The 12,106-nt window shown below is 31.0% G+C and overlaps 1 protein-coding gene across 1 annotated transcript; it reads right to left on the bottom strand.

The window, feature by feature from the left end:
* Window positions 1-9,598: 9,598 nt before the first annotated feature.
* Window positions 9,599-10,183, bottom strand: LOC145265307 (uncharacterized). Its single transcript, XM_080121082.1, has one exon. The coding sequence runs from the start codon at window positions 10,181-10,183 to the stop codon at window positions 9,599-9,601; it is 585 nt and encodes a 194-aa protein (XP_079977208.1).
* Window positions 10,184-12,106: the final 1,923 nt, after the last annotated feature.

The following is a 12,106-nucleotide window of genomic DNA, read 5'->3' as shown; positions in this document are numbered from 1 at the left end:
AAGTCTCCCCAGATTTCCAGTACTCTCCACCTCTTTCAATAACCTTGGCAAATAAATTTGCATTATCTCAATAGCCGCTTTACCATTGATTTCTCACTAGCAATGACCATTGGTCATCACTAGAAATTTGGTGGCAATAAACCTCCCCTGGGTCTCAATCATTTTCACACTCATCCAGTAGAGGTCTGGTTAGTGCTTTTTTTTCCTTGTCTTTCTATCCTCCTTGACCCTTCTTAATTATTTGGTGTGGTGTCAGTTAATGATGGTAATAAAAAGTTTTTGGCCCTCTGACAAAAGGAGGGTGGACCTGTATATTCACCCTTGTCCGTTCATCCATTCGTCCGTTCGTCTGTACGTACTTTTCTCAATAACTACGCTTTGTAATTTTTTAAAAATTTTGCACAAACATTAAAAATGATATGAGTAAAAAATTAACAGAACAGATTTTCCGGGGAAATCCGGTTGCCCCCCCCCCCCCAGGGGTGCAAAATTGATGCTTTGGATTTTTATAAAACTTTCTGAAAAGTTGTAACTAACTGCTTTCTATATAATTTTGTTTGTCTATACTTCGCGATAACTCTTGGGTGTGCCACAGGGGCTCTTTTTAAAACACTCCATTTTGGGGACTACTTTACCATATTTGTCCAAAAAATTTCTGCGTATGTCTATTTAGCAGTTTTGCATGGTGCTGAACTCACATTTAAATATGTTAAGGCCTTGGGGACATTTTTGGGGCTAAATGAGGGGGGGGGGTTTAAATGATGGACTTAGTCATTTCTTTTTTTGCATGGTGCAGAACTCAAATTTACATATGTTAAGGCTTAAAACTGCACCGTTTGTTCATTTTCACCAGGATTTGACGTCGTCTGAGGACTTTAGGGGCTAAATGGTAGGAGGGGGGGGGCTGAACTTAGTCATTTTTTTATGCCTTGTTCACTGTAGCCTCACAGAGGACCATGCATACTTCACTTGTTTGGGGGGGGGGGTAACTTACGATAATAACGTTTCAGTTTTTCTGATTCCATATTGTATTCCTTTTTCTCTGTTTTAATTCTGTTGCAACTTCCATCTCGCAATTGGCATCTATAGCTCATATGTATTAGTCTCCACATTCAATGTTTTTTTTTTTTTGGATTTCAACCATTTTCATAATTGCTATCCGTTGTATCTTCCCGCCTCTCCTCTGATTCCAATTTCTCCCATTCTTTTTTCAAAGATTTTTAGGATTGTTCCTAGTGCTCCCACCATTATTGGTGTTATCTTGACTTTCTTCATCTTCCATATCTCTTTCAGCTCTCTGGTCAGTTCTGTGTATTTACTTCACTTCTCCATCTCGCTATTCACCCTCTGGTCTGCTGGAATGGCAAAATCTATGATCTGGCAGAATTTTTCCTTCTTGTTAAATATTATTACATCTGGTCTCTTTGATGGGTTTATCTATATCCCATAGGATTTTTTTGCTTTTTGCTTTTCTGTTTTCTTGTGTTTTGTCGATTTTTGCTTTGATATGATTGGTTCTAATCGCATTATCTTGTGCAGTTGTTGTTTTCGTATGACCAAGTGTTTTCATGATTTTCATCTTTTGTCATCCTTATGAATCGTCCATGTAGCTGTTTTTCTTCCCATTTTTTTCTTTTCTTGCTTCTCTGTTCTCTAGCTTATTTTTATAGTATTTCTTGCTTATTTTTACAGTATTTCTTGCTTATTTTTATAGTATTTCTTGCTTATTTTTATAGTATTTCTTGCTTATTTTTACAGTATTTCTTGCTTATTTTTACAGTATTTCTTGCTTATTTTTATAGTATTTCTTGCTTATTTTTATAGTATTTCTAGCTTATTTTTATAGTATTTCTTGCTTATTTTTACAGTATTTCTTGCTTATTTTTATAGTATTTCTGGCTTATTTTTACAGTATTTCTTGCTTATTTTTATAGTATTTCTTGCTTATTTTTACAGTATTTCTAGCTTATTTTTATAGTATTTCTGGCTTATTTTTACAGTATTTCTTGCTTATTTTTATAGTATTTCTTGCTTATTTTTATAGTATTTCTGGCTTATTTTTACAGTATTTCTTGCTTATTTTTATAGTATTTCTTGCTTATTTTTACAGTATTTCTTGCTTATTTTTATAGTATTTCTTGCTTATTTTTATAGTATTTCTTGCTTATTTTTATAGTATTTCTTGCTTATTTTTATAGTATTTCTTGCTTATTTTTATAGTATTTCTTGCTTATTTTTACAGTATTTCTAGCTTATTTTTATAGTATTTCTGGCTTATTTTTACAGTATTTCTTGCTTATTTTTATAGTATTTCTGGCTTATTTTTACAGTATTTCTTGCTTATTTTTATAGTATTTCTGGCTTATTTTTACAGTATTTCTTGCTTATTTTTATAGTATTTCTTGCTTATTTTTACAGTATTTCTTGCTTATTTTTACAGTATTTCTTGCTTATTTTTATAGTATTTCTTGCTTATTTTTACAGTATTTCTAGCTTATTTTTATAGTATTTCTGGCTTATTTTTACAGTATTTCTTGCTTATTTTTATAGTATTTCTTGCTTATTTTTATAGTATTTCTGGCTTATTTTTACAGTATTTCTTGCTTATTTTTATAGTATTTCTTGCTTATTTTTACAGTATTTCTAGCTTATTTTTATAGTATTTCTGGCTTATTTTTACAGTATTTCTTGCTTATTTTTATAGTATTTCTTGCTTATTTTTATAGTATTTCTGGCTTATTTTTACAGTATTTCTTGCTTATTTTTATAGTATTTCTTGCTTATTTTTACAGTATTTCTTGCTTATTTTTATAGTATTTCTTGCTTATTTTTACAGTATTTCTAGCTTATTTTTATAGTATTTCTAGCTTATTTTTATAGTATTTCTTGCTTATTTTTACAGTATTTCTTGCTTATTTTTATAGTATTTCTGGCTTATTTTTACAGTATTTCTTGCTTATTTTTATAGTATTTCTTGCTTATTTTTACAGTATTTCTTGCTTATTTTTATAGTTTTTCGTGCTTATTTTTATAGTATTTCTAGCTTATTTTTATAGTATTTCTTGCTTATTTTTATAGTATTTCTTGCTTATTTTTATAGTATTTCTAGCTTATTTTTATAGTATTTCTTGCTTATTTTTACAGTATTTCTTGCTTATTTTTATAGTATTTCTGGCTTATTTTTACAGTATTTCTTGCTTATTTTTATAGTATTTCTTGCTTATTTTTACAGTATTTCTTGCTTATTTTTACAGTATTTCTTGCTTATTTTTATAGTATTTCTTGCTTATTTTTATAGTATTTCTTGCTTATTTTTACAGTATTTCTTGCTTATTTTTATAGTATTTCTTGCTTATTTTTATAGTATTTCTTGCTTATTTTTACAGTATTTCTTGCTTATTTTTATAGTATTTCTTGCTTATTTTTATAGTATTTCTTGCTTATTTTTACAGTATTTCTTGCTTATTTTTACAGTATTTCTTGCTTATTTTTATAGTATTTCTGGCTTATTTTTACAGTATTTCTTGCTTATTTTTATAGTATTTCTTGCTTATTTTTACAGTATTTCTTGCTTATTTTTACAGTATTTCTTGCTTATTTTTATAGTATTTCTTGCTTTTTTTTACAGTATTTCTTGCTTATTTTTACAGTATTTCTTGCTTATTTTTATAGTATTTCTTGCTTATTTTTACAGTATTTCTAGCTTATTTTTACAGTATTTCTTGCTTATTTTTACAGTATTTCTAGCTTATTTTTATAGTATTTCTTGCTTATTTTTACAGTATTTCTGGCTTATTTTTACAGTATTTATTGCTTATTTTTATAGTATTTCTTGCTTATTTTTACAGTATTTCTTGCTTATTTTTATAGTATTTCTTGCTTATTTTTACAGTATTTCTAGCTTATTTTTATAGTATTTCTAGCTTATTTTTATAGTATTTCTTGCTTATTTTTACAGTATTTCTTGCTTATTTTTATAGTATTTCTGGCTTATTTTTACAGTATTTCTTGCTTATTTTTATAGTATTTCTTGCTTATTTTTACAGTATTTCTTGCTTATTTTTATAGTTTTTCGTGCTTATTTTTATAGTATTTCTAGCTTATTTTTATAGTATTTCTTGCTTATTTTTATAGTATTTCTTGCTTATTTTTATAGTATTTCTAGCTTATTTTTATAGTATTTCTTGCTTATTTTTACAGTATTTCTTGCTTATTTTTATAGTATTTCTGGCTTATTTTTACAGTATTTCTTGCTTATTTTTATAGTATTTCTTGCTTATTTTTACAGTATTTCTTGCTTATTTTTACAGTATTTCTTGCTTATTTTTATAGTATTTCTTGCTTATTTTTATAGTATTTCTTGCTTATTTTTACAGTATTTCTTGCTTATTTTTATAGTATTTCTTGCTTATTTTTATAGTATTTCTTGCTTATTTTTATAGTATTTCTTGCTTATTTTTACAGTATTTCTTGCTTATTTTTACAGTATTTCTTGCTTATTTTTATAGTATTTCTGGCTTATTTTTACAGTATTTCTTGCTTATTTTTATAGTATTTCTTGCTTATTTTTACAGTATTTCTTGCTTATTTTTACAGTATTTCTAGCTTATTTTTATAGTATTTCTTGCTTATTTTTACAGTATTTCTTGCTTATTTTTACAGTATTTCTTGCTTATTTTTATAGTATTTCTTGCTTATTTTTACAGTATTTCTAGCTTATTTTTACAGTATTTCTTGCTTATTTTTACAGTATTTCTAGCTTATTTTTATAGTATTTCTTGCTTATTTTTACAGTATTTCTTGCTTATTTTTACAGTATTTCTTGCTTATTTTTACAGTATTTCTAGCTTATTTTTACAGTATTTCTAGCTTATTTTTACAGTATTTCTTGCTTATTTTTACAGTATTTCTAGCTTATTTTTACAGTATTTCTTGCTTATTTTTACAGTATTTCTAGCTTATTTTTACAGTATTTCTTGCTTATTTTTATAGTATTTCTTGCTTATTTTTATAGTATTTCTTGCTTATTTTTACAGTATTTCTAGCTTATTTTTACAGTATTTCTTGCTTATTTTTATAGTATTTCTTGCTTATTTTTATAGTATTTCTTGCTTATTTTTACAGTATTTCTAGCTTATTTTTACAGTATTTCTTGCTTATTTTTACAGTATTTCTAGCTTATTTTTATAGTATTTCTTGCTTATTTTTACAGTATTTCTTGCTTATTTTTACAGTATTTCTTGCTTATTTTTACAGTATTTCTAGCTTATTTTTACAGTATTTCTAGCTTATTTTTACAGTATTTCTTGCTTATTTTTACAGTATTTCTAGCTTATTTTTACAGTATTTCTTGCTTATTTTTACAGTATTTCTAGCTTATTTTTACAGTATTTCTAGCTTATTTTTATAGTATTTCTGGCTTATTTTTATAGTATTTCTGGCTTATTTTTACAGTATTTCTTGCTGCGATGATTAGCCTTTGTGTGTCCTGTGTATTTTTCTAATTTTTTTTTTTTTCAGTCACACAGTCTTCTATACTTACCTGTTCTCTTCCTCTGCCTTTCCTTCTTGCATAGTCAGCCAGCATCATTCTTTAGATGTAATATACTGTGCATGGTCATAAGTTTCCTGGTCTTCTGGTAAAGCCGCTTCAGTTCTTCTTTGGTCCAGAGTATCTTTTATTAGGTTCCTATTATATAATTTAGCTTCAAGGATTTTTCTTATTCGTTTTAGATATTCTTTTCCAATTTTTTCTTTCATTTTCGTTGTATTATTATTATTATTATTATTATTATTATTATTATTATTATTATTATTATTATTATTATTATTATTATTATCATTATTATTATCATTATTATTATTATTATTATTATTATTATTATTATTATTATCATTATTATTATTATTATTATTATTATTATTATTATTATCATTATTATTATTATTATTATTATTATCATTATTATTATTATTATTATTATTATTATTATCATTATTATCATTATTATTATTATTATTATTATTATTATCATTATTATTATTATTATTATTATTATTATTATTATTATTATTATTATTTATTATTATTATTATTATTATTATTATTATCATTATTATTATTATTATTATTATTATTATCATTATTATTATTATTATTATTATTATTATTATTATTATTATTATCATTATTATTATTATTATTATTATTATTATTATTATCATTATTATTATTATTATTATTATTATCATTATTATTATTATTATTATTATTATCATTATTATCATTATTATTATTATTATTATTATTATCATTATTATTATTATTATTATTATTATTATTATTATCATTATTATTATTATTATTATTATTATTATTATTATCATTATTATCATTATTATTATTATTATTATTATTATTATTATTATTATTATTATTATTATTATTTATTGCAGACTATTATCCTCATCTTTTAGTTTTTGTTTTCACAACGTTTTGGCCAACTATTCCTCTGACCTTTGTCAAGTGGTTACCGTGTCGGAATACAAACTCCGAATATCCTAACTGCATCCTCAGCAATTACTATTGTTGTTGTTGTTGTTGTTGTTGTTGTTGTTGTTTTTATACATTTTTATTGTTAATTTAACGAAAATAGTTATTGGAATAGTTCAGATAACGTTATAATTAATGCGCTTTTATTTGTTTGTGTTTCTCCTATTTACTTGAACCTTCCGATTCAAGCAGGAAATAGGGATGGGATCAAGGGACAAATAGCGTTACTTCCTTATTCCAAGGTAACAAAATTTCTGGACATACATCATCACCTTGCATATATATGCTTGATAGATTCTACTATTGATCAATAGTGGTCATGCTTTGTTGGTTAGTAATGGTAGAAGTTACATGAACTTAATCCATGAACTTCTAACTCCTGCAATCAGACTAAAACCTACTCCACCCTGTGCTCCAATGTTATCACCAAGGTAACAAAACTTCTTGTGACTCAAAATGGGGATGTGATCAAAGGACAAATAGCGTTCCCTCCTGATTCCAAGGTAACAAAGCTTCTGGACAAGGTCTATAACCTTGCCATTCAATTATACTTTCTCCACATCTGACTTCTCATCCATCTTCATTCTTTTACACTTCTTTAACACAAACTGATTATCATCTTTTAACCAGAACTTTCTTGTGTACCCAATACTTATAAGTACCACAAAAGATTGAATTGCTTCAAATTCCTTTTCCATAAATTAGGCGGAAGAATTTTCCTTTTATGGTAGCTTTTCCAACACTATGACCACTGTCCATCACTTGGTAACACTCTCAGGATCAAAGTGTGGTATCTATTCTTCAGATGCTGCACTTCAATTTCTTGTTCTCTGCCAGTGGAGGAGAAATCCTTCACGACTGAGACAATTTTTATTTTTGTTCCTTTTCTCCACATTAAAAAACGACCCTGGTGTCTAACTCTGTCCCGCGGGGAGGCATTGTAAATAGGAACACTCTCAGAACTTTCCTCCAGCATGCGTCCAAATCTTTAACTGAACAAGCACACCTTCCTTTGTGTCATATTACTAAATCAGCAGTGTATAGCACCTGCTACCTCAATTGTTTGACATCTACCAACCCAAGAACTTTCTTTGAATATGGCCATACCATCAAAGCATCCTATCCTCCACACATCTCCATACACAGTCCAGATTTAATTTTCATCTTGTATCATCAGATTCTTCCTTTGATCAAAAGTGGTAATGCTCTGCTAGTTAGTAATGACAGAAGTTCCCTGAACTTACTCCATCCACTCCTAATTCTTGCAAAGACACTAACACCTGCTCCACCCTGTGCTCCGATGGTATCACTAAGGTAACAAAACTTCTGAACAACGGCTATAGCCTAGCCATCCAATTATACCTCGAAATTCTGTCCAAATTCCTGAGTTCGACAGAAACATTCTTGAATTTGACAGGATACACCTGAAGAAGATCGGAGGTTTCATCGACTGAAACGTTGTGAAAATGACATTCAATTGATTTTTTTTTCTGTAGGGAGCTTGACTCTCACAAGCTGTTTCTGGAGAGTTGAAACATTGTGAAAATGACACTCGAGATGAGAACAGTAGCTGATGAATCCAAATAATACAAATAACCATTCAGAAACGTGATGCCTCTAAATCTTTAACCGAACAAGCACACCATTGCGTAAAATTACTAAATCAGCAGCATACAATATATCTTTCACACAACCTCTACAAAACTTCTTGGACATCATTTATAAGACGTGACTGAAAGCAACAGACTATGTACTGGTCACTAAATTATTTTTTTTTTTATCTTTTTTTTTTATTCAATTTTCACCCCAAACAAAGCACAGTGCCACTTTGAAGCAGGGGACTACTATTAGGGACTTAATTAGCGGGGTCATTATGAAGGGAGAAGAGTAGAAAGATGTTTGTTAACATTACACTTGAACTTCTGCATATCATTGCAGTTGGGAAAGCAGAATCCCGGAAGGGAGTTCCAAAGACCCGCAGTTCTGGGGAAGAAACTATTGGAGTAAAAGGCTTTCTTGCACCTAGGGATCTCTACTGTAAAGGGATGAGACTTAGTAGCTTGTCGAGTTTGTCGGGGGTAGTTACGTCGGGGAGGTACAAGTGTTTGCAGTTCGTCAGAGCATTCACCATTAAAGTATTTGTAGAACAGGCAGAGGGATGCAACATCTCATTGATGGGACAGAGGCTGAAGCCTAGATGACAGTTCATGACCTATCAAGTTGGCGACTCTTTTTTGAACCCTGTCCAGGAGCGAGAGACAAGCAGCAGATGCACCAGCCCAGATGTGACAACAGTACTCCATACAAATATATAAATGTGCGATTTATTCGAACATGACATCTATATTTCTGTGTACATTGCTTGAACTTCACCAACTTTAATTTACACAAATAATAACCCGTTCATTACTACTACTACTGTTGGCCTCCGTCAGTCTAGAAGATAATGAGGTTGCACCTGTAGACGTGATTGAACACTATTTTCTGTGGCTGAATAAACCTACCTTCGATCTACATTGTTAGTTGCAGACATCGTAGGTGTAGGTTGGTGCATCATATTGGTGGTCTGTTGAATTTTGTTGATTATCCTTCCTGATGGCTCTTTCGCTAGTAGTCAGGCCTGATTACCATTTGTCTCCAAATGTTGCGGACTTTAGCTTTGGGCTCCCAGCTGGTAGGGTCAATATAGCATGCTTTCATGTCGGGTTTGCACATGTCGACATAACAGAACTAAGGATGACCCATATTTTCTTTTGCCAGTAGTGAGTTCTCTATAGAGAATGTCTTTTGGGATTCTCCCATTGTCCACGTGATGCACATGGCCTATCCAGCGTAGACATCTTTGGTGAAAGAGGATGAACATGGAGAGGATAACAGCCCTTTTTGAGCACAGCATTGTTTGTAATTTTGTCTTTCCAAGAAATTCCAAGAATTCTCCACAGACTTTGCATGTGAAACGAATTCAGTTTCCGTTCTTGGTGGCTGTAGGTTGTCCATGCTTCACAGAAAGGTGATGATGACACATTTTTGGAAATGGTGAGATGTTTATCTTCCCACACTTGAACTATCAATTTTGCAAGAGTGGTGGATGCCTTTTCTGATGCACTTGTTGAGTTCTACATCAAGAGATAGGATGTCTGAGATTGTAGATCCGAAATATTGGAATTGATGCACTAAGCACTGCCTGTTCATAGTGATGATGGGAGATGATGGGGTTCCTTGACTCATGACCTGGGTTTTCTTCAGGCGAATGGTGAGGCTGAATTGTTTGCAAGCATTGGAAAACCAGCCCATAATTCTTTGAAGTCCTTCTTCAGTGTGAGATACTACTACCAAATCATCAACAATGGTAATTTGTTGGACTTTGGTCCTGGAGTGAAGGTGGTTGATGTTGAAGAGGCGGTCATCCGATCTGGAGTGAAGGTAAACTCCATCTTCTGACAAATTGAAAGCATGTCTTAGAAGAAGGGCAAAGAAAATGTCAAATAGCATAGGGGTAAGGTTGACACTGCTTTTTACACCAAGCTCAGCAGAGGTGTCTCCGTCAAATTGCACAGTGCTCATCGTACCATCATGAAATGACTCTATAAGGCTCAGGAGTTTGGGAGGAGATCCAATGAGAGGCAGCATCTTGAAAAGCCCACCTCTACTGATTAGGCCGAATGCCTTAGTAAGGTCAATGAAAGCAAGGTACAATGGTTATTACTAATAATGAAAGCAAGGTATTACTATGGTAATGGTTATTATGGAAATAAGGTATTACTATGAAAATGGTTATTACTAATAATGAAAGCAAGGTACAATGGTTATTACTAATAATAATACTCTTTAGACTATTTTTGCAAGACTGATGACTCCTCCTCCTCCTCCTCTGCCTAATGATACTACTACCAGCAATAGTAGTAATTATAGCATGGATACTAGACATTGTAATAGTCAACAAGAAGGAAAAGATCCCTGCCAAATCTTACAGTTTATGCGGTCCATAAAGTGAACATGACAGAAGCCAGAAAACCCTAAGCAAACACATAGGAGCTTGCTGGGGATTATGGAGCGTAAAGAAAATTGTCAATAGATATAAGAACACTAGGAACAGTTTCAATATGTCTGGAAAAAAAGTTAGGTGAAATTGGAACCAAAGGAAAGATCGATGCCATACTATGCATAGAACTGATGACAACAGCTGAAATATTGAAGAGAACCATTGACTACAGAAACCAACGCACAATACAAGATAACCCCCCCCCCCAAAAAAAAATCATAGAAATAGATTAACATTGATTAAACACAACTAAAACTTGGAAATATATTTCTTACTATTCGTACTGTCTGCATCTTCTTTGGATCAGTTGAAATGGATTGGGGTACAAAATAGATTGATAGCAAAATTGTAGAGATAGAGAAAACCTCAGGTGTGAGAAAGTGTTAAGAATGATTGAGATAAACCGACTTTTATGATAATCAGAAAGAGCAATGGATCTAATATATGAACTCTAAGAAAGATTTGATGAGAAAGAAAGACCAAGAAATTTCAGAGTCGATTTCTTCTCAAGAACAGAGCCATCAATGAGATTCTCAGGAAGAAAAGAGACACACCTACGATTGAAAGATATCAGCTGTGTCTTAACAGGATTAAACAAAACAAGCCATTTCTTACTCAATCCATAACTCAACCAAGCTCAATTTTTAGTTGCTGTATATTTCATTTGATCCAAGAAAGATGGGTACCTAAATACCTAAATAGACCGCAATGTCATCAGCAAAAATGTTAATTTTCTGAATAATATTCTCAAGAAGGTTGTAGCAACTGACACTCGCTACAAACACAGGCAGAAGATAATTCTCACAACTCGAGATTTGAAATCCATTTTCTTCCCGGCTTGTCCGATCAGAAACCAGCTCTCTATCACGTGACAGAGTATATAAAAGGTGAAATCTGAAACCATTAACCCTCTTTCAACCTAACCCTGCCTGGGAGCAGACTTTGCCCGGGGCTTAGGCCCCAAGCTGAACGTGAGTACTACGAGCTAGCTATGGCTCTTTTCAAACTCACATTTATTTTCATGTGCTGTACCCCAAACAAACATTCTTTGTCAAGCTAAAGAACACACACACACACACACACACACACACACACACACACCTACTTTTTCTTACCACGAGACACTAACCCTTTGCCCTGTCTCCACTGTCGCACGCATGCTCCTACATACATAAACACACTGAAGTCTTTGCCCTTTCTTTCTCTTTTAACTGGCTTCCTTCATACCAATGGCTACTACCTATAAACACGTGTAAACAGAACTAAACTGTTCTTTTCTTCAACCAACCGGCATGATATTAATTCTATCTTCACACAAGAACACTTCAACTTACTAACCTGTTCCTCTTCTACTAACGCTACTAACGAAGATGACAAATAAAACTGTTTATTAAATGTTAAAATAAGACTTCTTTTCATTATCTTCATTATTAACGAAAAGGTCATCTATACAGAGAAGAACGGAAGATTTGTTCAGTTATTTTTTACCAAGTTCTATCTGTGTCTCAAAT

Source organism: Euprymna scolopes, chromosome 40 (assembly GCF_053919585.1).
Source record: "Euprymna scolopes isolate OS-2025 chromosome 40, ASM5391958v1, whole genome shotgun sequence".
Classification (NCBI taxonomy): Eukaryota; Metazoa; Mollusca; class Cephalopoda; order Sepiida; family Sepiolidae; genus Euprymna; species Euprymna scolopes.
The sequence above is the reverse complement of the archived record's forward strand: the minus strand, read 5'-3'. Positions and strand labels throughout refer to the sequence as shown.

Excerpts from the sequence above, each read along its gene's own strand:
- LOC145265307 (XM_080121082.1), bottom strand. The coding sequence starts at position 10,183 with ATGCTGCCTCTCATTGGATCTCCTCCCAAACTCCTGAGCCTTATAGAG.